General features: G+C 35.9%; 1 protein-coding gene across 35 annotated transcripts in view; it reads left to right on the top strand.

The window, feature by feature from the left end:
- Window positions 1-26,033, top strand: part of FAM13A (family with sequence similarity 13 member A) — a 371,035-nt gene that overhangs the window by 289,397 nt on the left and 55,605 nt on the right. For 18 of the 35 annotated variants that reach the window (XM_074040141.1, XM_074040133.1, XM_074040134.1 and 15 more), the window contains 3 exons: window positions 2,371-2,412; window positions 17,181-17,222; window positions 19,870-20,049. In XM_074040141.1, the coding sequence (XP_073896242.1) occupies window positions 2,371-2,412; window positions 17,181-17,222; window positions 19,870-20,049 (264 nt within the window). The remainder of the gene's footprint in view (window positions 1-2,370; window positions 2,413-17,180; window positions 17,223-19,869; window positions 20,050-26,033) is intronic. The other 17 variants (XM_074040148.1, XM_074040145.1, XM_074040138.1 and 14 more) reach the window with 2 other exon arrangements.

Here is a 26,033-nt window from a genome sequence, read left to right as displayed (position 1 = left end):
AAACTTTTGTGAGGATCTAATTGAGATAATTAATATAGGACCTGTGGTAGGATCTGGCCCGCAGTCGCAATTGATAAGAAATTTGTGACGGAGATAAAAGGAAAACAGTATTGCTTCTGTTTGCTGCAAAGAAATTTGGCACACAGACACACACAAATAGCTAAGACACATGAACAGCTGTGTTCAGAGCCCTGAACCATTTAAATCATCTCTCAAAAGCACTTAAGAAAACCAAGCATATTGCTAATTGAGTGTACATCAAAGAATGTTACAGTAACCATGTTAATTTTCCTTCAGTTGGCTACATGTTAGAGTAAAGGATCTGTTCTGGGCAAAGAAAGTATGTAGTACTCATTTTACAAAATATGGAGGCCTTTCCTGGAATAACAAAATAATTAGAGGTTTTTAGTGGCAGGTGTTTTTTTTTGTTTTTTTGGTTTTTTTTTGGCATAGTGTTTCTTTGGCATAACGATCAATTTCTTGATCAGGAAACCCAGTTCTAACATTTTTATAATTGTTTCGTTTAGTGTTTTCTAGGAATATTTGGAAGTCAAATGTGTAAGTGACTTCTGTCAGGTTGACTTAAAAGTAGACACCTCCTATAATAGCACTGTTTCAGGTGGTTTCCTATAACAACACCTGGGAAATGTCCAGGTGTTGTCCCCGCTAACTCTTCAACCCTGCAACCTAATTCTACAAGCTTTGCCCTCAGCCCATCCACATTACAGCCCATCACTTACCTCTCACCTGGGAAGAGTTAACACCATTAGTTATAAACATTAAGATACTTGGCAACATGGGCATTAGAACAGCTGATCAGTTTTGAAATTGGAAATCCAAATCATGAGAGAATGAAAAACAATGTGTCACATTTTATGTTCCATATTCCTTCTAAAATGTTAAGACCTATTCAACTTTCAGGACAGGATTTTGTTTGCTTATGTGTGTTTTACAGTGTAACTCTGTAATAAGAGTTTATTGACTGCAAGTTTAATACTATCAGTCAAAGCAGACTTTTCTCTTTTCATGAATGATGCTTAAGAAAATTAAGCAAAAAGAGAGACAAAGAGAATGCTGCAGTTAATTAGTTGCTTTCCCAGATGCTGTAAGGTGGTATACACCCCAGGTGATATCCAAGAGGAACTCTAGGAGACAAAAGAAAATATTAGACCTTCTTTTTCATTTTATTTAATACTTTATCTTTCTACTTTTATCTGTTTAATGATGTACATAATATATATATTTAATCAGTTATATATTTGAGGGGAGTGGTTACTGAAAAGCAAGTTTTATGAGTGCATAATTTTAAAAGTTCAAAGATCACTCCAGTGGACAGCAAGGCGGAGGGATTCATTCTATACTTTGAGATCATTTATTAGGAAAAATAAAACATGCTAAAGAAAGGCAAAGAAAGTACAGCAAATACTTTACATTTTAAAAATTGAATTTCTAGGCCAGGCATAGTGGCTCATGTTTGCAATCCCAGCGCTTTGGGAGGCTGAGGCGGGAGGATCGCTTGAGCCCAGGAGTTCAAGACCAGCTTGGGCAACATAGTGAGACTCCATCTCCACAAAAAAAAATAAAAAATTAGCCTGGCATGGTAGCATGTGCCTGTGGTCCCAGATACCCCAGAGGCTGACATGGGAGGATCACTTGAGCCTGGGAGTTTGTGGCTGCTGTGAACCGTGATCGTACCACTGCACTCTAGCCTGGCCAACAGAGTGAGACCATGTCTCTTAAAAAAAAAAAATTAACTTTCAGTGTATTAAGCTTGATATTTTGTCTGTGTTGTTTGAGGAACTTAAACTTGTTAATTATTTCATTTATATCCTTTCATGTTATACACACTAGTTAATACTTAGTAGAGTAACTACAGAAGGACAAACAGCCCGTGAGTGTGGTGCTGTTTACTGGTGTGCTCTTCATTGCTAGGGAATCATTCCTGAAGTGGCTCGTTCTTAACAGGAATGTTTTGTTGGTTGTTTCTTATTTTCATCATCATGTTAATGAGCTGCAATCAGCTTTGTTGAGATAAATTAGTATGTAATCGTTTTAAGGGTTTATGTGTAATATACGAATACTTGAATTGGGCCCCTAGAATAAGGCAGTAAAAAGCTTCCTCTGGAAAGTGTGATGTGAATTACTTTTGTCTTAGCTCATCTTGAAAGAAGCCTCACTTGATGGTATCCTGACAAGAAGTAATTGACCTTGGCTAGGTCCGAGGTGGATCGTGTTTTACTAACCTTACTCCATCATGAGATTGGCTTTAATGTGCTAAATCAACATTTTTGACCGGTAGAACATTTTTAGTAAAATTGACATGTCATATTAACAGACATTATATTAATTCAAAATTTATTTTCCTTTTAGTTCGCAGGAAGATGAAAGACCTATTTCACCTTTCTATTTGAGGTATTTATTTGATTTTTGTTGGTCTACTACAGGGAATAAAGGAGGGTTAAGGCTTCTTTGGGTTTATTTGCTCATTTTAATCCCTTTCAATAGAACATTCATTACTGTGGCCAGACTAAGCTTGCTGGAGCTCTTTACCTTACTGTATTTTCCCCTTTGGTTCAAGAAATATATTTTTTAAATGTCTAATATAGTTCAAACAACTAAAATAAGATATTTTGTTTTAAATTTGAAAGTGCCAAAGTGATCATTTTAATTTAAAATCTGCCCGATGATTAGGCTGTAAGCAAAGTTAAAAATCTCTATTTTATACATATACGTATGCATAGGTTAGTGGGGGCCAATGGGTACAAGACCCACTCACAGACAAAGCCTTGGGTTGGGTTACATCATTTTCTATGTCATAGCAGAGAAGGAAACTAAATATTCAGCAAGTTTATAGGATTGAAGATGATTTTCTAAAGCTTATAAACCCAGAGTAACAACTGTTAAAGCAGGTATGTTAACAGAATTCAAGATCACTTCTCTCTGGTGAATGAATGCTGTACTGACAGGGTTTTCCGAGTGAGTCATCTGAGATATAGCCTAGAATCAAGTCTTCCTTATTGCATTTCTTTTCTTGCTACCTACCACTTCAAAGGCTTAGAAAATATATTTGAAAAGTATATAAAATAATGTAAATGTAAAATAATGCTGATGTTTGTTTTTTGAAATCTTTCCTGAAGTCTACTGCTTTTTATTTATTTTATTTTATTTTATTTTATTTTATTTTATTTTTGACGGAGTCTCGCTTTGTCGCCCAGGCTGGATTGCAGTTGCATGATCTCAACTCACTGCAACCTCTGCCTCCTGGGTTTAAGCAATTCTCTGCCTCAGCCTCCCGAGTAGCTGGGATTGCAGGCACCCGCCACCATGCCTGGCTAATTTTTGTATTTTTAGTAGAGATGAGGTTTCACCATCTTGGCCAGGCTGGTCTGGAACTCCTGACCTTGTGATGCACCCGCCTCAGCCTCCCTAAGTGCTGGGATTACAGGCATGAGCCACCATGCCCGGCCTGAAGTCTACTGTTTTTTAAAAGAAATGTCAGGATATGCAATACAGAATTTGTTTATTTATTTATTTTTGAATCTGACTTGTTGAAATAGTCCCAGAATGGATTTAGGCTATAATTCAACCACTAGTACTTCAGAAATGTGTCATAGGACTTCAGGCTTAGCCAAGTAACTGCTTTTTAGTAGTGTTTACCCTTTAGTGACTTGCAGCGTATTGCATAATCACTTTATGGCAAGAGAGGGAACATTTGAGGTTTCAGTATGAGACAACGTGGTCCGTTTTTTTCATCCTGGTTTCCTGCCGACCAAATCAGCATACTCTGGTTCATAGGCTATCTCAACTATGCAATTCATGTGAACACATGAGGATGTTGCTGAGCACGTAGTGAGTCTGGTATTCATTATATAAATACACACAGTAATATCAGCAAATGCTTGTTATATATTAATGGAAATTCAGTTTTACATAGTATAGTAGACTTTAGCACTGGATCATGCCAACTAATGAAAACTTATTTCTCTGAATGTCCTGTACTTGCAGAATGAAAGTACAAGAAAATAGAGTAAAAGAAAATCAATAATATATTTACCGAACTCTTAATAGAAGCTACTTGATTTTTTCAATGTTAAGTCATAGAAACTAAAATATGATAAAATTAGGGGGAAAAGGGAATGAATATGCATACTGGCCCACATTTATGGTAGAAAAAGGAAAAGTTAACAGCAGGCATTCTTTTCATATGATGGATAAACCAAGCAGAACTATTTCACAAATGCAAAAATAGTAATTATTTAGCCTGAAATTAGAATTTCAGAAGTAGGCCCAATCAAGACATAAGACACGTCTGCTGAGAGGGGTACTCACTGGAAGTAGATCCAGCCACAAGCAGCCATGGAGGGGATAGGGCTGGGAAAGCTGGTCAGCAGTGAGATATTCAGTTTGGTGGTTAATTCTGAAAGTTATAGCATAAAGAGGTGAAACAGCAAAACTCAGTGGCTACAAGTCTGTGAATGGACAGTCTTCAGAGAGTGCAGATCCGAACAGACAGAAGATGAGAGCAGAGCAGACCTCCAGTCTCAAAGGAAGGAGGGTAGATGATCCATAGCCGCGCTCAGGTACAGGAGGTCACATAGTGGTCCTGCTAGTGGAGTGGAGAAGAGATGGATTGTATATAACAGGACAGGGTCTGTGTCTGGGATAGAGGATATAGATGGAGAGCATGTGAAGACGCCACAGTGCACACTAGTGGAGGTCCCAGGACCTTGCTGTGGCTAGGGGAGAAGAAAGGGATGCAGAAACAGGGAACCAGAGAAGCCGTTTCAGCCATTATGTTGCTCTTGTTATCACCTTATGGAATTTCAGTTCTGTAATGTGATATTCTCATTGAACAGTCATGCCTGAATCACATGTTAGTCTATCATGTATTTCAGTTACCTTCAGTAATAAGGTCCTTTCTGTAATAAGGTAGGGCTGTTGTAAATAGACACACAGTCATATTTTTATTCTAAATCAAATATCTTCTGTGATAACAACTCTGTCATCTCTAATTTCAATACTTCTCCAACTTAACTCACCACAGAGCCATTTGTTGTTTTTTGCAAAGGAAGGAAACAGTAGCTATCAATCTACACCTGCCACCATTCCATGTAGCAAGTTAATTGCAGTTATAGGAGCTCAAACAGTAGGTGTCATTGTTCCCCAGACGCTTATTAGGGATTACCAGCCCAGTTGAAATGATTAGGGAAATGAAAGGGAAGAACAGGTTATGCCAAACCCTTAGTAAGACTACAACAGAATAAACATGACCTGCAAACTTAAGGTAGAGAACGTTCTTGGCCAGGATGTTCATACCCTGTTCTCTTTTATATTCTAGGCTGGAATCCCAAACAACAGGGCCCCTACCTCAGTTGCTCAGCTGAGCATCAAAACAACTTGGTGGTGGTGTTCTTCTGTGCCATGTTCAACCTTTTATCGTCTGCATTCTTTTACCTGGCCTCCAGTCAGATCTGTCTAGGATCTGTGGCCACTCTACTTCTGTTTGCCTGAGTTTTCAGTGTCTCCAAGCCTGAGTTTGGATTTCGGTGTTTGGTTTCCACTAAGACTCGAGTTCTGCATCTCCACTTGCTGTTTCTCCTCATCTCTACCGGCTCTCCCTTCCCCTACACCACTTTCATGCTCCTATGAGCAGGATCAGATCCCATCCTTATCCCATTTCATCAGACTTCTATCCTTGAACTCCTTCTTTACAAATTCCTGGATTATACATATAACTTGCATGCCTAGAACCTGTGTTTAATGTGCTTTTTCAAAATCTTAGGCTATGTGTTCAGGGGCTATATACCAGTTTTGTTCATTGGGCTCCAACTAGCTCACCTGGCATCTGAAACTTGGTCCTTGCTTAGCTAATACCTGTCTTCTAGCAGGTGCACTGATCTTCCTCTCTTTTCCTTTTCTCATTTAGTGCTCCATGAAAGTCCTGGAATTGACCATCTTTAAAAATATCAGCCCAAGTTTTAATACTCACAGTACAAACTGAGGCTAAATTATTAATTTAGCAGGTTTGGATTAAGGTCAGCTTCAGTATTTTGTCTGTTTTCTAATTTTCCTGAAGGTGCATCAGATGGATTTATTTCTAAGTTAGCTGTTTTGCAGACAGACTTACTCTTTCTAATTTGGTTAATTTTTAATTGCTGGAGCCTAGGAACTATCGATTTTTCAGTCTCATAACTGTACATTTATGTTAAAGAAAAAAATGACTTTGGCTAAATTCAAATTAAAATATTACCTGATATTTAGATGGGATCTGAATATTATACCATACCACTCCTATCTTGATATGTAGAAAACTTCTTTCTAAAGCATTTTTAGATAGTTTTTCTGAGGAATTGCTTTCCGAACAACTTATGCTAGAATTTGTATGTTTGTGATTTTTTTTTTTTTTTTGTATTATGCTTCATTAGCTTTAACTTTTAATAGTTTTTTTTTCTCCTTAAGAAGCATATTGTATGTTTTCTAAATGAATATTTTAAGGTAAAAATCCTTCATTATCACATGGGAGAGCTTTGGAGAAGTGTAGCATACCAAACATTATATTCATTCAAAAGCTTGTTTTAGGCTACTAAGAAGTGAAACGAACAAGCAAGCTGTTTATTTAAGTATCTACTTTTTTAGCAACATGATAAAGTCAGCTAGGTATCTGGATGTCTTTAGACACAACTACTTATCAAAAATATTTGTTTTCCTTTTTATTATAATAGTGTTTCCTCTTTTTTTGAGACGGAGTCTCACTCTGTCGCCCAGGCTGGAGTGTAGTGGCATGATCTCGGCTCACTGCAACCTCGATCTCCTGGGTTCAAGCGATTCTCCTGCCTCAGCCTCCACAGTAGCTGGGATTACAGGCATCCGCCACTAAGCCCAGCTAAATTTTGTATTTTTAGTAGAGAGGGAGTTTCACTATGTCGGCTAGGCTGGTCTCAAACTCCTGACCTCAAGTGATCCGCCCGCCTCGGCCTCCCAATGTTCTGGGATTACAGGCGCGAGCCACCACGCTTGGCCAGAGTAGTGTTTCTAAACTGAGGGGGCACATCCCCTCTACCTGTGGAGCTCTGTTGTTTTGGTTTTGGTTTTTTTATTATAGTAAAATATAAACAAAGGTTGCCATCTTAGCCATTTTTAAATGTACAGTTCAGTGGCATTAAGTACATTCTCATTGTCACACAACTGTCATCACCATCCATCTTCAGAACTCTTTGTATCTTGTATGAAACACTAATTTTTCATGTCCTCCTTTCCCTATCCCCTGGCAACCACCATTTCACTCTCTGTCTTTAAGAATTTGACTACTCCGGGTACCTCATGTGAGTGGGATCTTAGTCTTTGTCCGTTTGTGACCGGCATATTTTACTTAGCATATCTCAGGGTACGTCCACATTGTAGAACGTGTCAGAACTTTCTTCCTTTTGAAGGTTGAATAATATTTCCATCTATGTATATGCTACGTTTTGTTTATCCTTTCACCTGTCAATAGACACTTAGGTTGCTTCCATCTTTTGGGCATTGTGAATAACACTGCTATGAACATGGATGTACAAATATCTGTCCAAGTCCTTGCTTTCATTTCTGTTGGGTATATACTCAGAAGTGGAATTGCTGGGGCCAGGCACAGTGGCTCATGCCTGTAATCCCAGCACTTTGAGAGGCCGAGGCAGGTGGATCAAGAGGTCAGGAGATCGAGACCATCCTGGACAACATGGTGAAACCCAGTCTCTACTAAAATACAAAAAATTAGCCGTGCATGGTGGTGCACGCCTGTAGTCCCAGCTACTCAGGAGGCTGAGGCAGGGGAATCGCTTGAACCTGTAAGGCGGAGGTTGTAGTGAGCCGAGATTGTGTCACTGCACTCCAGCCTGGCGACAGAGCAAGACTCTGTCTAAAAAAAAAAAAAAAAAAAAAAAAGTGGAATTGTTGGAGCATATGGTAGTTCTACGTTTAATTTGTTGAGGAACTTCCATACTATTTACCCTAGCAGCTACATCATTTTACATTTCCACAAGTACAGTACACAGTTCCAATTTGTCCATATTTTTGTCAACACTTGTTATTTTGTTTTTTAATAATAACCATCCTTATAGTTATGAAGTATGTGGATTTCTTAAAGATGTTTGTGTCCCATTGGTCAGGATTCTAAGTCTTTGCTTGTGCTAGGTGCCTACACAGAACCAGACCAACAGTATAGCTGAGGAATGGCTACAAAGTTTACTAATGTTTGTCATACAGTTTTTAGACTCATTATTGAGTTCTTGATCTGAAAATCACTAGTCATTTTTTTTTTTTTTTTGCATAGTAAGATGTAAGTATAGATTCTAGGTTTAATTCTAACAATGTTAATGAAATATTAAGCATATGTTAGAGCTATATAATTTAGAAAGATAAATTATATACATTTTAAATGATTTTCTTCACATCTTTTACCTCAGCATGATAAAGAATAATTCACTTGTAGAAAATTACACCTTTCCATTCTGCCTAGATCTCTTGTTACTTCATTCCTCAGTTTCCCTGCCTCCCTGTGGGCTTCCCTTTGTAGAACTTCAGATTTTAATAAAATTTAAGAATCTAGTTTAAATAGGTAGCAGACTGCTTTTGCCTGATACAGTACTCCCATCTTTCTATTTAATATCCATGATAATATAAAATACAAACCCTAGAGACAGCTCTGTAGCAATGATAAAGAAAAGCCACATCAAAGGTCACATCATCTATGGGCTGGGCAGAGAAACATATTTTTACCTTGCAGACTTCATGTTCTGCCATCTAAACAATACAGATAGCCACAAAGAGAAAAGAAAGGGAGGAAAAACTGACTTTGCTTTCTTCTACTGTCTATTGCACTAACCAGAAAAGCTGGTGACATTTCCTCAACTGAGCAGAAACTTATTTTCTGAACCATCTAGAGCCAAGTTGTGTTATTGTTTTTCACCTCTCTGCCCTCATCAGCTTTTATATTTTAATAACCATTCAGACAAGAATACTCAGCGTACAAAACAATGGAGAGGAAAGGGATTCTCCTGGGATGCTCAGTCACCTAGCAAAAGCATTTGAGAAAGGGATAAAGGCAAGAAGATTATTGGATTTTCATATGTGCTTTCAAGTGTACACTACCCCAAAACAAACCACAAATTTGTTCTGATTCTCATAATCATAAAATGGAACCAAAAAGCAAGTCTACCTAAGTAGGTATTATAGATTATTCTAGGGCAGATTCAGATACTGGCTCTTCAAATCTAAATCCAGGAGGAGCCATCTGCTCACAGCCAAGTAGACAATTATATAAGCTAAGAACAGTCTACCTACCCAGGTTGTTGGAAATGGTTCTACCTAGATTGATCGTTCCACCTTAAGAACCACTAAACACAATAAAAGAATTTGGGACCTATGAAGAGAAATGACAAACTAGGGGAAAGGATGATTTGCCTCGATGACTCAGCATAAAAACAGAATCTAGAGCACTGATTTTTATAAAATTCAGATGAAAACTTGAGAAGTAATATTGTTAATCTTCTCAAAAAATGCTCAAGGACATAAACTTTTCTGAAACATTAGTAGGAAGCCATTAAAGTGGAGTAGGCTTAGAATTGAAAGACTGGGGATACAGAAAGAACAGCTGAAATGAGGAGGGAAAAACAACCCTAGAAATGTTTTAGAAGAGACTTTAAAAACTATGTTGAAGGCAGTAAAGAACAGAAATGATTAAAAATCAGTCAAATACATGATGAAAGAGAAACTGGAGAAGCCCTTCTGGAATAAAAAGGAACAGGATAAAGATAAAAACTACGTGACAGCCTGGACACAGTAGCGCTGTCCTGTAATCCCAGCACTTTCGGAGGCCAGAGTGGGAGGATCTCTTGAAACAAAGGAGTCTGAGACCAACCTGGGCAACATAGTAAGGTTCTGTCTCTATAAGAAAATAAATAAATTGGCCAGGTGTCTTGATGTACACCAGTTTCTTCTGAGGCCAAAGTAAGAGGACTGCTTGAGCCCAGGAGTTTGAGATTTCAGTGAGCTATGATGACGCCACTGTACTCTCTCCAGCCTGGGTGACAGAGCAAGATACTGTCTAAAAAAAAAAAAAAAGAAAAAGAAAAACCACAGAACTGTCAGAATAATAATGTTAAATGTGAAAGTCAGAGATTGAAAAGCCAGTCTGAAAACTATAATTTGAATGAAGAAACGTATTTGTAAAAGGACAAGTATAGGGTATGCCCAGCTAATTGAGAGATAAATTTAAAAAACAATTAGTATGAAGTAGAGATCTGATTATTAGCATTGGTGGAAGGGCAAAGAAAGTAATGAAGCTATAATTTTCTTGTCTTACATAAACAGGAAAATAGAAGCAGGTGTCAAGAGGTTTTTTTGCTTCTTTTCTTGTTTTATTAGGTTGGTGTGAAAGTGATTGTGGTTTTGCCATATTTTTAATAATGAGAGAAATATGGGCATGAAAAGCAACCGTAGTAGAATTGTGCATAGGATTCCTGTATTCAAAATGCCTTCAAAAGATAAGAGCAATGGCAGCAACCAAAGGAAAAACAAGTTCCCAAATTAGAAAGCATAAAGCAAAAACAATACTAGAACAAATCTATCAGCTATGACAATAAATGCAAATGGATAAAATTATTTGAGAAAAGCTAAAATACTAAAAAAAAAAAAAGAAAGAAAGAAATCTAGTTGAACTGTACTGTTTGCAAAAGAGTCATACCTAAACCAAAGTGGCACAGAAAGGTCAATAATAAAAAGATAAACATGTATCTGATAAATGTGAACAGACAACTGAAGTTGAAGGCCAAATTTGTTAGAAAAGACAAACTGGACTTACTTTATTATCTAGATTTACAGTATTATCAAATCATATAAATTTAAATTCTTATATTATCAAGGATAAACAAGTAAACACATTTGAAATATAGGACTTATACATATAACTATATGTCCATAACAAAATTTATAGGATATATAGCATTGAGAATTTTGTAAAATTAGTAAAATTTCAAATAAATGAGCACCTATATACATAAGTGAAACTTTGCATAGTACAAATAGAGCTCAATCAAGCATTTCTGCTACTTTATAAAAAGTATTCAGCTATCTTTAAAAGTTCTTAAAGAGTAGAAATTTTGATAGCCAATAATTTCTGACCACACTGTAACTAATGACAAAAAATAATTTCAATAAACCAGTGAAAACTCTTGTAAGTGGACAGGAGGAAGGGGATAACTCAAAGAGTAAATAAGAATCTTAAGTGCATATTGTTAAGAAAATAAAGAAAAAGTATATATCAAAATTTGTGGAATAAAGTCTAAACTTTTTAAAGAGTAAGCTGACACAAGATTGAAGATAAATCAGCCACACATTCAGAATAAGAAATTATAGAAAGGAAGAAAAAGCAATCTCTTTGAAACCTAAAAGAATTCGTTAATAATAAAAGAAAACAGAAAACAAGCAGAACTGATATTTGAGTTCAGGAGCTGGTTCTTTGAGAGTAAAAATGAAAATTACAAGATACAAAATTCTTGATGAGCTTAAGAAAAATGAGAGATGATAATAATCATAATTGAAGTTTACTGTGTTATAATTTTTTAAAAGATTAGAGAACACTTCATGCAATTTGAAACTAATAAACATGAAAACCTAGAAGAAATAAAAATTTTCTGCATTATATAAATTTGGAGAAAAGAAAAAATCTATTTAAATCAAAAAAAGCACTTTTAGTAACCTAATTCTAATGAAATAACTAAAGGTATAGCCAAAGATTTATGTAAATAGTAGCATTATTTGAGAATAAAGATTATTCAGAGAATTGAGGACATACTCTGAAGCCGGACTACATAGATAGAATGGAGCTGTGTAAACTTAAATTAGATACTTCTCTGATCTTCAATTTTCTGTAAAATGGAAAAGAGATACAGTATATAAGTGAATTATGCATTGCATTTTATAATTTTGTTAATATAGACCTTAGTGTAAAAACTAAAAAAACTTCCAATTTCTTTTTATGCTAAAACATACTAAATATATGAAATTGAAAACATCAATAATTGTCAAAAGAAGCTGTATAAAAGATGAATATTCTGACATTTTGATGGGTTACATTTGATTTGTTAGAATAAATTTTATATAGTATTATGATATAGCTGTGAAGAGTAATTTTTTTCTTCAAATCAGACTATTTAAAAGAATAGGAAATTTGAATTAGAGAAGGTATGAGGATAAATATTTTCCTCTTTTTGAGTTATATCCATGTAGTATGTTTTCAATTTTTATTCTAGTATATTATGCATAGTATTCAATTTTAAACCAAAATTTGAGGCTACCCAAAATGTTTGTAATGATGCAAAAGGATGATGCAACTTTTATCAGAGTTTAAATACCTACAAATGTTCCAATAAAGTTCTGCATATGATAATCATAGCTAGATGTTAAAGCAAAAGGAATAAATATTGAGGATTGAATTGTTTTAATGTAGGACACTGTGAAGAATGCACTAAAATTATGAACAAAATTTAATTTAGAAAGCTGTTACATAATAACAAATATGTATGTTGTTATATATGTATAATGTTGATGCTGCATATCAACTTATAGTATTTTAAGATGATACTGAAAATACTACATTTTGTTAAATTGACAAATTAAAAATTTTAGGCTATTTTGATGATTGTTACATGAGATTTATCCTTAGGTTTATTTAAGCAAACATCTCATAATTGTCTTTTAATCCTTGCTTTATTAGAAAAATAGAGTAAATTTAAATATTATATCTTAGAGAAACTGATAATTTTGTTGGACCTCATGTTTCCTAATAAAACGGTAATATTTTACAGGCAGGATTTTATATGCCATAGAGGAGAACATACTGAAATAAGAGAACACACAGAAAAGAAAACACATGCTTTTCAAGATGTCTCCATTTTGTAGATTTGAAACCTCTTTTGAAATGTATGCTTTTTTATTTCAAATCAAGAGATTTAATTAAAGAATCACTTGTCAACAGGCATCTGTGCATCTTATCACATGCAAATTTAGAGACTAATATTGCTGAGCATAATTGGCTTAAGGAAATATAGTTTGGGTTTTGCTAATAAAAATAAAGACTAAAGATATTTCAATATGTCATAGACTATATTTCAAAGTAGGCTTAGAATCTATTTTAAATGACCATACCAATAGAATATTCAGTTGCATCATCACTAACAGTAGGCTTAGGTTTGAATTTGGCCATAGAACTGGGATCTGCATATGAGTGAGCATCTTTCTTTCCATTTTAAATACTTGCTTTGTCAACATTAGGAAATGAACGCTTCTATATCCAACTGTTTATAATGCATAAGTAAGAAATTTTCTTAGCAAATCAGTCAAGGACTCTGAAAAAAAAAATCGTTATTCTTAGCTCTCCGCAGAGGATAAAAAGCAAGCTACATGCAGATGAAGAAGGAAATTTCTTTATCTTTCACTTTGTCTTATTTGCTTATTGTTTAAATGCTTATTGCCTTTTTGTCAGTATCTTAGTTATGGAAGAAATCTCTATTGCTGTTGTTAAATATTCTTTAAAATTTTGTTAAGGGTGAATTGTTAAGTACATCCCACAGGAATTATGACGGTGGATACCTGAACTAAATACCAAAGTTATTTTGGTAACTAATAAACCATATATTTATCTGATACTATGTCATAAAACTAAATATGCAGTCATAACCTTTTGTAATGATTTAATCTTTAGGCAGTAAGCTTGAACCTGAGATAGAACAATTTTTTGAGGTTTCTTTCAGAGGTAAAAGAAACCACAGAGATCACTAGCCAGACGTTTCATTTTCTGTGTGAAGAAACCAACCCAATGCAGCCAAGCTAACCAACAACCTGCCAGTGATTTTGTCTAATCAACTGCAGAGCCCAGACCAGAACTTTCTTTTCTGATTACCAATGGAAAATATCTTCTCATAATACTTTATTTATAGGAATTCTATTAAAAGAACCTGAAATTACAGACTAGTTAAATATACCAGAAATTCCAAAGGACTATGAAAAACATCACACTTTATTCTAAAACTGTCCTAAAATAAATATACTAGCAAAAATATGAATATGATTTAATTACTTGGTTTTATTATTGATTTATTCGTTTACTTTTGTATTCTGAGAAATGTGCTCTACAACTGATTTAGATGGTTCAGGTCATTTTTCTCTAAGCTGGTGGAGAAATTTCGATATGTTGACTTTTATCCACTGAGGTTAACATGAGTTTTCCGTATCATACCTTCATTACTTAGATTACAGTATTTAAAAATCATTATTGGGATATTTAAGTAATTGAAGTTTTAAACAATTTTGGTTGCAAGGATATAGAGCTTCTGCCACTCAGTGTCTTCCACAAACCAACAGTATTAGAATCACTGAGGAATGTATTAGAAATGCAGTCTCAGCTTCCCCTTCCCAAGACCTAGGCCTGCTGAATCAGTCTGTATTAACAAGTGCCAAGGTGATTTCCTATGCACATTAAGAATGAAGAAGCACTTATTTAAAGAGTTAGAAATCTCAGACCCTCATCTTGTTTGTTGTTTCCTTGTCTTTTTCTTGTCTTTCTTTCTTCACTCTCCCTTCATAGAAAATGAACGTCAAAACATCAGGATCTGCTTTAATAGTCAAAAAGAAGACAGTTCAAAACGATGTAGAAAGGATGAGAGGAAATACATGTCTTCATTCTGAGATGGCATAGGGGACTAACAAGCTAATGGCATGTCTTTGGAATGTTTTTTAGCCTCTAGCAGATCCACATTCTTTACTCTCTTCTGAGTTTTCCCCGAGTCATTACTCACATGGGTCCCTGCTCCCAAAACCAAGGTTGTGTAACTGTACTGAGAAGTGGAGTATAGGAGTTAATTATATAGTGTTGAATTTACAGAGGGTGAGCCACAAAGTAGCAAAAGCAAGAACTGCTTGTTCCAGTTAAAGACAGAAAGCAGAAAGGGGTTTATTGTTGGTTATGTAGCCTGGGAACCACTATGAATAACAGGCATTGTAAGGCAGAAGAGAAATTGTTGTAATTAAAAGCAAAGTAAAATACCTAAGGCCAGGCCTCCATATCCAGAGATGACTGTAGTGAGTAATGGATTGAAAGACAAGCTAGTGGAGTGATTAAGAGCTTAGACTCTGAGCTAAAATTTTCTTGGTTCAAATCCCAGCTCATCTTATTTCTTGGCTTTATGGCTGTGGGTAAGTTATTTAACCTTTCTAACCTCTTCATCTGAAAACAGTAGTACCTCTTCATAGGGTTGTTGTAAAGAAAAAGTGAAAAAAAAATCTATGTAAAAAGTACTTAGCACAGTGTCTGGAACATAGTAGGTACTCAGTAAGTCTTAGGTGTTTGTATTTATTTATTTATCTTCTTAATTATTTAATACTTACTTGAATCAGCTTCCCTTTTACCTAATCACATGAGTTTATGTAGTTTTTCTGGGTTTCAGCCGTGGTCTGTGGCCATAACAAAGAGCTACAGCTTTAACTAAAGAAAATTGTCTTGGGCTAAAAGAGTAAACATTTTTTGATCACCTCTGGGATAATGAGTACTATGGAAGACATGATGGTGGTGGTAGTGGGAGGGAGTGTGATGAAAGAAAATGAGAAATATTATACAATCCCTTGAGGCATTGAGATTCTACATTGAAAGAGATGAGGTATACACTTACATGGGAGAAAAACCTGACAGATGATTCCCAAGCAACATATTCATATGTTGAAAATTATACCGTATAAATTAGAATGTTTGGAGTAGTTGAAAGACAACTATCAATATTGGTCCTTAACAAGTTTGATTTTCTTTGAATGTCTTCTACAAAGAAGGAAAATAACTATTAGAACTATTAGGTAGAACAATAGTTTGACACGACTAAAGATTGTCTCAAATCTGCTCAATATTTAACCTCTTTTTTTAAAGCATAGATACTTTTAAATCTTGATTCAAAAGCCAACTAAACACTAGAGGGCAGATTGTGAGGATGTAATGTGTTAATACAATTAAAATAGCTGCCGGCCTCAACACTCATTGTGGTTATGTGAACATAAGTGCAGGCATGAGGGGGAAAGTTCCAAAGCTTGCTAACCTGATAGTGTTTTGTAATTTTATCATTCTACTTTGTGTTGACCACTTCTCAATACTTTTAAAAGAATTCAAGCTTTAGAAAAAATGGGAAAGTCATGAAAGTTTGTAAGTGCTCAACAAAAACATTATAAATTAGATGTTAAGCTGACACATTACAGAGCTTGAGATGCTTTCCATCCTGAGAAACTTAGGGAAAAAATGTGGCTTTGAAAATATGGTTTAGAAATAGTCATATAGAGGCCGGGCACGGTGGCTCACGCCTGTAATCCCAGCACTTTGGGAGGCCGAGGCGGGTGGATCATGAGGTCAGGAGATCGAGATCATCCTGGCTAACACGGTGAAACCCCGTCTCTACTAAAAATGCAAAAAATTAGCTGGGCGTGGCGACGGGCGCCTGTAGTCCCAGCTACTCGGGAGGCTGAGGCAGGAGAATGGCGTGAACCGGGAGGCAGAGCTTGCAGCGAGCCGAGATCACGCGACTGCACTCCAGCCTGGGCGACTGAGCAAGACTCCGTCTCAAAAAAAAAAAAAAAAAAGAAAGAAATAGTCATATAGAAAACAACATTGGTTCCTTGTTCTCTATCCCTGTGGTCCCCACTGCCCTCTGCCTGTTGAGAGCAGAGTTTTAGAAAGATGTTCTGTTTCCTGGCCTAAGAGGAGAAGGAAGGGAATGGATTTGGGCTGGGGAAAGATAGAAATAGGTGAAGTGGGTGGCAGGAAGTCACTTGGCCACAACTGACATTTTAGGAAAATGAAAAGACCTTGAACTAGGGCTGCTGTGGCAATATGTTGACAGCTAAGAGATGGTTCTCCAAATTTACAGAATTGTCTGCCATGGACATCTTTTAAAAGGAGAAAAAGCCACTGTTATAAGCAAGCCGGGCCATCTCCATTTCTAGAAACAAGTGAAAATGAGCATCTTTCATTGGATGGTTAAACATTGTTTTGAGGATCACTTGGGAATGAGCTAATTTCTTTCAGCCTGCGATCCACTTCAGATGTTTGGTTCATCATCTCCGATCTTTCATCTAACCTGACTTTCTTTCTCTTTGCTTCTTTTCTGCAGTGCTCATGTACCCCAAGTCAGCAATGTGTCTGCAACCGGAGAGTAAGTTATTTGGGTTGGGTTTTTGGGCTTTGGGTTTTATTTTTAATGCCCTTTCCCACTTATTAAACAGAAAAAAAAAAAAAAAAAGCAAGTCTAATGGTGTACAGTATTGGAAGATTCAGATAATAAGCAGCCAGTGACTTTTAGACTATATGGAGGAGAGGACTACATAGGTTTTCTTATTTGAGCTTCTGTATGTGTATTCCTACAGATGACTCCAACATTAGAAAACATGAGCTTTTTGTTTACTTCATTAAAAATAATGCCAGGATCATTTAATATTGGCAAGTAGTCTAATGTGCTTTGGGAGGCATCTTGCAATGGATAATGTAATTAAAAGTTAAACCATTAATCATGTCTTTACTCCTGCTTAGTTCATTTGACTGAACCTACATTGACTGAGTGCCTGCAAGACACCAGGCACAGGTTAGATGTGTAATGTCAAAGATGCCTTGGGCCCTGTCTTCAGGGATGTTACAGTCTAATAGGGATGCAGAAAAGAAAGCGAGTTAGTGATGGCAACAAGTCCCTGGTCCACAGGGCAGTGGCAGTACTCTCTTAATTATGTCATCACATGCCATTTCCTCCAAAGTCTTCCACTGACACTTAGACTAAACCTAAACTCCAGTTATCAGTCCTTGCTAATGCCTCTGACCATATTGCTCATTACACTTCAGCCACATGACCTGCTGTTCCCAGGGAGGGCCAACCTTATTGCTGCCTCAGAGACTTTGTGTTGGCTGTTCCTCAGCCTGACCAGCACTTTCTTATCATTCACTCCTTGTTCAAGTGTCATCTTATCCAGGATTCTATTCCTAACTACCCATATTCACTTGCCACCACTTTACTCAGTGTTTTAGAGAACTTATTACTATTGGAAATTACATTATTTCTTTATTATCTATCTTGCCCTACAGGAATGTAAGCTCTGTAAATACAAGGAGCTTGTCTGTCATATTCATTGCTATCTCCCTACTGCCTAGAAAAGTGCCTGCCATATATTAGGCACTAAGTAAATAGTCATTGAATGACAGAACAGCTCCTGGCCCACATATGTTTCCATCACACGTACCTGTTCTCCTTACTTGCTGGGACATGAGTGGGCCTTTTTGGAGCATCTTCTCTTGGCAAGGATCAGGTGTAGGAGGTGGGGTGGATGTGGTGTGATAGGGAGAAGAGAGAAGAATTAGAAGAAGCACTAGTTGAAATGAATTTGGATCTAACAGGATGGATTTCAATTTTTTTAATTCCTTGTTGGGAGAGAAAACAATCAGAGGGCAGGACTGACCTCCTTTGACTTTGTCAGTTTCAAAGATATTCAAGAACTGCACCAAGACTGACATGTTCTTGCCTTTTTCATTTCCTAATAACCTTTCCTTATGGGTCTTGTATAGCTTGGAAAAGGTGCAGGGTTGTTCTGTTTAGGTATTTCCGTTTCATCTGGATATTTGGTATGTTGTAGGAGGCCACCTCTGACATAATGCATTTTATGGCTTCCTCATGAATACGTTATTTATATATTATGTACATCTCTTATGTGTATATTAACTTACAATCCTCTGTACTGCAATTAAATAATCTTGAATCATTTGACACATGGAGTTCTATGTATAAAAGTTCTAATGCCCAAGTTAATTGGACTATACTTCCTCATGATCTTAAAATATTTTTAATAAAATTTGAATAATATAACTATGAGTGGATTATAAAACTGCATTTGAAAAATCTGAAATTAGTTAAGTTCTCAAAACACATTTTATTTAAGTAAATGCTATTTCTCAGCCTGAGCATTTAGAATATACATATAGTTCTTTTTCAAGTGAAGAGAAACATGGTTTGAGGAGTCAGAAACTTTCCATACCAGCTTATTTGGAAATAATGTGGTGCTAAAAGAAAGTTTACACACCTTGAAAGATTCTACAGCTTTAAAAATGATTCCATTTATAGCTTGCCATGCACTTTTCAGCTCTTTGTGCTTATCTCTTTTCCTCAGGTTGAACAAAGTAAATCTATCCTTCCAATTTCAATAATATGTTTTGGGGTGTTTGCATGAATACAACTTTAATTATAAATATCATAATTTAATTGAATAGAGGTTAGGAAAGATTATACCATGCTGTTATAAGTTCTAATTGTTCTGGTGAGTTTTTCCCCCAAATATCATTATTTTCATATAATTTGTCTTAGATTCTAAATAGATAATAGGCATCATAAAATTATTTGTGCCAGTTTGCTTTGCAAATCACTCTCTCTTCCTCTGTAGAATTGGCATGAAATTGCCTTTGTGAGAATAGGTCTACTATTATTCTATGAGGGCAAAAAAAAATCTTTCCTCATTCTACCTTATATTAACTGACCCCGGTTTCCTGAATGCCTCATAATTGTTGCTAGACTTGCCATGAGCATTTCAGCAATACTAGCTTCACGAAGATGAGAAAGTTATTAAATTGACAGAATTGTTTTCATTTAGTTTTGGTTTTAGCAATAATGCAGATATTTTTTAGATTAATGCCTCATCATTGCTCATGAAGTTCTAAAGATCTTCCATTGGAAATACAGGTGTTCCCAAAACTGTAGGCACATATTTTTTTAAGGTGACCACTGATGAACTTGACTGCTTGAATGACTCTGCATTCTTTTTTGCCAGACTCTTAGAAAGAACCATACGATCAGCTGTAGAACAACATCTTTTTGATGTTAATAACTCTGGAGGTCAAAGTTCAGAGGACTCAGAATCTGGAACACCATCAGCATCTTCTGCCACATCTGCCAGACAGCGCCGCCGCCAGTCCAAGGAGCAGGATGAAGTTCGACATGGGAGAGACAAGTGAGTTGGCATTGATTCTTCTTCTTACTTGAGTTTTCTCTTCTTTGAAAAATATACACCCAAATTAGTCACTGTGTTATAGTCATACCTCCTGGTCCTCTCCCATTTCAGTATTTAGGTTAAAACTTTAAGAGTTTTCAGTTTGCCTATTCTAAACTTAGCTACATTTGGAAATTTATAGGTGATTGCATAAATATTTGCATTTCATCCAGACATTTGGTATGTTGTTAGAAACCACCTCTGATTGAATATACCCTATGGCTTCCTCATAAATATCTTATTTAGAGGGATTCTGAACCATGGGTAGAGAAAGTTACCATATGCTTGTCCAGAGGTATTTTTTTTTCTTGCTAGACAACATTAAGTTGACTATTTAGACTTGTTTATGAAGCAGCTGATTTCTCCATTATATTTATGTGATTAAATAGTCAGATATGACTATAATACTCTAACATTTGATTATGTTTTAGTATAAGAAAAGTTAGGCTTAAATCTACTCAAAAAATGAAAAGCTTAAGTTCTTTATTATAAAAATCACTAATTTTAAGGCATTCCCATAGTATGAATTTTAAGAACAGTGTTACAAAGAGCTTTATTCTCCATGAAAAAAGATTTAATAAAATACAGATGAGCAATTACCATTTATATTATTTAATAATCATGATTTAAATTGTCAAGGAAAATAAATTTATGTAGAGAATAGACTATGCAGATATTCCTATATTTTCCCTGAAAGTTCCAAGGTTATTTTTATTGACTGTATGTAGCCTTTAGCCTCTTTATGGTTGTTGTTTTGAACTCCTTATTAAATGTCAAAAACTAAACTGAACCAGACCCTAGCCCCCCTCATTCTTTTTCTTTCTTTTCTTTTTCAATTTTTAATTTGTATGAATATATAATAGTCATACACCCCTCATTCTCATTCTTTTTCACCTAGACTCATAATCTACATTAAACCCTTTATGGAAAAAGCAAAAAAGCTTTGTTTTGTTTAAAGAAAAACACAAAAGATAAACAGTATAAATAAGTTTCATGCTGTACCTCACCGAGATGTTTAAGTGCTATATTAGCAAATGTAACTTTAGAAATAGAGCAGTATCAATAATATAACCCACTGATTTACAGGTAGCATATGCAGTACTTTTCAAATAAATTCTCATGGAGCTGGTGGATAGAATAGTTGTAATATTCCATTTAGAAAATAGAAAAATTATAATACAGGAGATATTTACATTTCTTCTACTCCTGTGGCATGACATGAGATATTTACATTTAAAATTAGCTACTGACATGTTTATAGAAAATGTTTAGAAATATAATTAGTTTGTGTACTACCTCTAATATGTTGTAGAGAAAGCACAAATTATTCATTTAACACTGTTCTTATCTGCTGCCTCATTTTTTGCTGAGGAGTATGTAGCAACATTTTGCATTTTAAAAATATCCTCAGTGTGTCACGATATCCTGCTTTCCACCCTCTTTGTTTGGACAGAGGGCCAGCAGGTGGAGGTGGGAAGTGGTGGGGAGCATGAGAGAGAACAGAGTGTGATGGTGCTGTTGGTGGATGCTTGGCAGCAGGTCTCGGGGAGGACAGTGGAGGTAAAAACAGATGAGGGCCAGACAGGGCAGGGAAATGTGAAGCACAGCCTCACCTCTCCTGAAGAATTTAAATAGAGAACTTCCCAAGCCCAGGGACATTTCTAGCATAAGTTATCTTGATTGTTTTTTACCAGCAACATCAGGAGAACAAAAGGAGATGGGGAATGGTAGCTGAGTGATGGTCTGAAGACTATACCCATGAAACCCTAGCCTTTCCCTTAGTTGTTCTTCTCTTGCTATTGCCTTCACCACTCCTCCTGGTCAAATTACAGTTGGGCATTGAGGAAGAGAATCTTGGGGTGCAAATAGTACCCAACCTGACACACTGTGACACAATCGTGTCTTGATAGTCCTTCAACTCTCAGTCCACACTGAACGGTTTCTCTTAGCTCTCCAGGTCTTTGGAAGAGTGAGACCCTTATCTCTCAAAGCCCCCAGATCCCCTAATTTTCTCTGGTCCAGCTTCGACCATAGGTCAGTAGTCATTTCCTGCAGCCCTTCTCCCCTCATCTTCATGCTGGGTTCTGTCATCCTTTCATTCAACTTCCTTGATCCAGCGTTCTCATTCCACTCATTTCTTCCCACCTCCACTCTTTTCCTTTTGCACATCTGCTTGCTTGAAATACTTTTCCAGCAGGCTGATTCTTTCAGCATCTCCTCTTTGGTGTCAGATTTCTCTTTTAACCTTCCTTTCAATGAGCCACTGCCATAAACGTCTTCTCCAGGATCTCCAGGAGAGTCATGAACATGTCATAAACTATAAGAAGGTCAAGAATCATTAATATAGCCTACAGTCAATGAGTTTATCATAGTATATGCTTCTATACAATTGATTCATTTAAGATTTTTCACAAGTCTTTATTCAAAAAATAAGGAAAGATTAAGCTAGGCTGTAATATTCTATTCAAAACTATAAGCTTTTTGAAGTGGTTAAAAAGTGTTTAGAAACATAGGAATCTATTTATATTATTATCTATTATTTTGCCTCTAGTAACTTAGAGATGCAACAAATTAAAAAGTATTCTTGAAGAAGCCAGTGATGACTATGTTTCAAGATGAGTAAAAGAGTCAGTAAAGTCATACTAAAGTCATCATGGCCAATTTTTGAAATAGCAGTACCGAAGATAGACGAAGACTACAAATAACTTCATTCATAGGTACAAATGATTTGTTATTTGTCTGAATTCATAAGGAAATATAATCAGACCTATATTACTGTTTGCTACAATATAAACATAAAAGTTTCAACATAAAATCTTCATTATATAAAAATATTCAGCTAAATTCATTTAGTAAAAAATTTATCTGCCAAGTTGACGGAAATGTGAAATTTTGGTGATAGGTATATGGAAGTTTGTTGTGATAGTGTCTCTACTTCTGTATATGTTTGAAAAAAATCATAATAAATATTTTTTTAAAGCAAAGCATCATTTAAGTGAAAATGGTTTTCAATCTTCCAAAAACACAATGAACTGGAAAATTGATCCAAATGTTTCTTTGTTATATAAAGACTATATTAAAATCCTGCAAAGTAAAAGAAAGCAGGCTATATTTGGGGAATAATAAATAGTTCAGCATTGCCAGGACATTAAGTAGGTATGTAGGGGTGAGGAGAAAATCCTGAAAAAATGTGGAAATAAATCTAGATAATGAAAGTGAGAGGTCCAGAGATCTAAGTTCAGTCAAATCCAAGTTATGTCAGATATGATTGAAATCTGACAGAATATTGCAGGAAGGAATTGAGTACACCTGCTCCATCTAAGATTAGATTTAAAGAAATACAACCATGTGTTTTATACAGAGCTGTATCTAAATAAAGTGCCTCCAAAGTCTTTAACAGTGATAACTGAGGACCCAGTACTATAAGGTGATTCAATGATGAAAAACAGGTATTGCACCCAGCCTCTTGGATCTATAGTGTAACTGAAATTAGAATTCAACAAAGGGAAGTAGAAGAGACACATGGATGCCCGTAAAAGCAAAGACTTTCCTCGAGGGAGAACAGGATTTGCGCATGAACACCATAGCATGGTCAGATTTTCATGTATTTATTTTGACAGGATTTATTCTAGTCGTTCATTCACTATTCAAAAAGATCATAAAATGAATTTTACTGTCTTGTTTTTTTAAATAGTTTTTAGCTGTTGTCTTTAGTCTGCTTGGGCTGCCATAACAAAATACCACCGACTGGGTGTCTTAAACAACAGAAATTTATCTTCTGATGGTTCTAGAAGCTGTAAGTTCAAGGTCAAGGTGCTAGAAGTGTCTGTTTCTGTTGAGGCCTCTCACATTGGCATGCAGATGGCTACCTTCTCACTGTATCTGCTCGTGCCCCTTCCTCTGTGTGCACACTCCTGATGTCTCTCCCTCTTCTTACAAGGACATTAGTCCTATTGGATTAGGGTCCCACCCTTATGACTCTTTTAACCTTATTTACCTCCTTAAAGGCCCTATCTCCAAATATGGTCACATTGGGGATTAGGACTTCCAAATGTGAATTCTGAGGGTACATAAGTCAGTCCATACTAGCTTTCAAGCATTAAAGGTCCTCTATTTAAAAGTTGTAATTGGGGCCGGGCGCAGTGGCTCACGCCTGTAATCGCAGCACTCTGGGAAGCCAAGGCGGGCAGATCACTTGAGGCCAGGAGTTTGAGAACAGCCTGGCCAATATGATGAAACCCCATCTCTACTAAAAATACAAAAATTAGCCAGCATGGTGGCACATGCCTGTAGTCCCAGCTACTCAGGAGGCTGAGGCAGGAGAATCGCTTAAACCTGGGAGGTCGAGGTTGCAGTGAGCTGAGATCGCACCACTGCACTCCAGCCTGGATGACGGAGCAAGACTCTGTCTGAAAAAAAATAAAAATGAAAAAAAAAGTTATAATTGGACATATATGCCAAAAGCTAGGTTAATGGGTACAAAAACATAGTTTGCAAAAGACCTAGTATTTGGTAGGACAACACGATGATTAGAGTCAAAAATAAATTAATTGTACATTAAAAATATCTAAAAGAGTGTAACTGAGCCGGGCACGGTGGCTCAAGCCTGTAATCCCAGCACTTTGGGAGGCTGAGACGGGCGGATCACAAGGTCAGGAGATCGAGACCATCCTGGCTAACACGGTGAAACCCCGTCTCTACTAAAAAATACAAAAAACTAGCCGGGCGAGGTGGCGGGCGCCTGTGGTCCCAGCTACTCGGGAGGCTGAGGCAGGAGAATGGCGTAAACCCGGGAGGCGGAGCTTGCAATGAGCTGAGATCCGGCCACTGCACTCCAGCCTGGGCGACAGAGCCAGACTCAGTCTCAAAAAAATAAATAAATAAAAATAAAACTAAAAAAATAAAAAAAATAAAAAAATAAAAAAATAAAAAAAAAGAGTGTAACTGGATTGTTTGTAACACAAAGAATAAATGCCTGATGGAATCGATACCCCATTTACCTTGATGTAATTATTATGCATTGCATGCCTGTATCAAAATATCTCATGTACCCCAGAAGTATATACACCTACTGTGCACACACAAAAATTAAACATAAATAAAAAACAAACAGAAAAAAAGGCTAGGAAAAAGTATGAAGAGTGATAAGAAGATAGAATTTAAATAGTAAAATAAATAATTTTTGAGTTTTAGAATTAGATCAAATTCATCCAGCCACCCACAGAAGGCACTGCTCTGAGTGCGTGGAGGGGAGAGATTGAAGAGCGTGTGCATGAGTATACATGCTTGCATTTAGTCCTTATCAGCTGCTCCTCCTGTCTTCAATTACTTTGTACTTAGAAAGTCTCTTATAAATGTGCATAAATCTTTTATATAATTTTACTAAATATATATTTTCACATTAAAGTTGGAGAAAAAATACTAAAATATAGAGTGTTAAAAATTACCAAAGAGAGTATAACTTTAAAAAGATTATGATAGTATTTAATTCATAATTTTGCCTCTGTTATACCCTGTCTAAAGATATGAATTTAGATTTCAGAATAAATATTTAATGTTATCTTTCATTTTGGGATATGGTTGAGCCAATAGTAAAATATGATATGTATTTTTTACTCTTTAGAATTCATTTATTTCACAATACAGTTTTAGGTGTTTAGGGAGGTAAATTAACTCATTCATACCACGAAGCAGGAGAGTAAAGTCTCATTTATTTGTTCCTTACCAAGCCATGGTGCTGTGCTGATGGTTTTATTTGTTCCATGATATTGTTTCTTTTTTTTTTTTGAACTCAGTTTGCTAATTTACTTTTGTGAAAACCTATTATGGGAATGCTTAAGATATTAATACTTAAAACTGTTTCATGAACATCAAATGAATTAAATTCTATAATTACAACATTCATATCTACTTCTACAACTATGTCATGAAAGATGTCTGTACTT

Source organism: Macaca fascicularis, chromosome 5 (genome assembly GCF_037993035.2).
Source record: "Macaca fascicularis isolate 582-1 chromosome 5, T2T-MFA8v1.1".
NCBI classification, from domain to species: domain Eukaryota; kingdom Metazoa; phylum Chordata; class Mammalia; order Primates; family Cercopithecidae; genus Macaca; species Macaca fascicularis.
The sequence above is the reverse complement of the archived record's forward strand: the minus strand, read 5'-3'. Positions and strand labels throughout refer to the sequence as shown.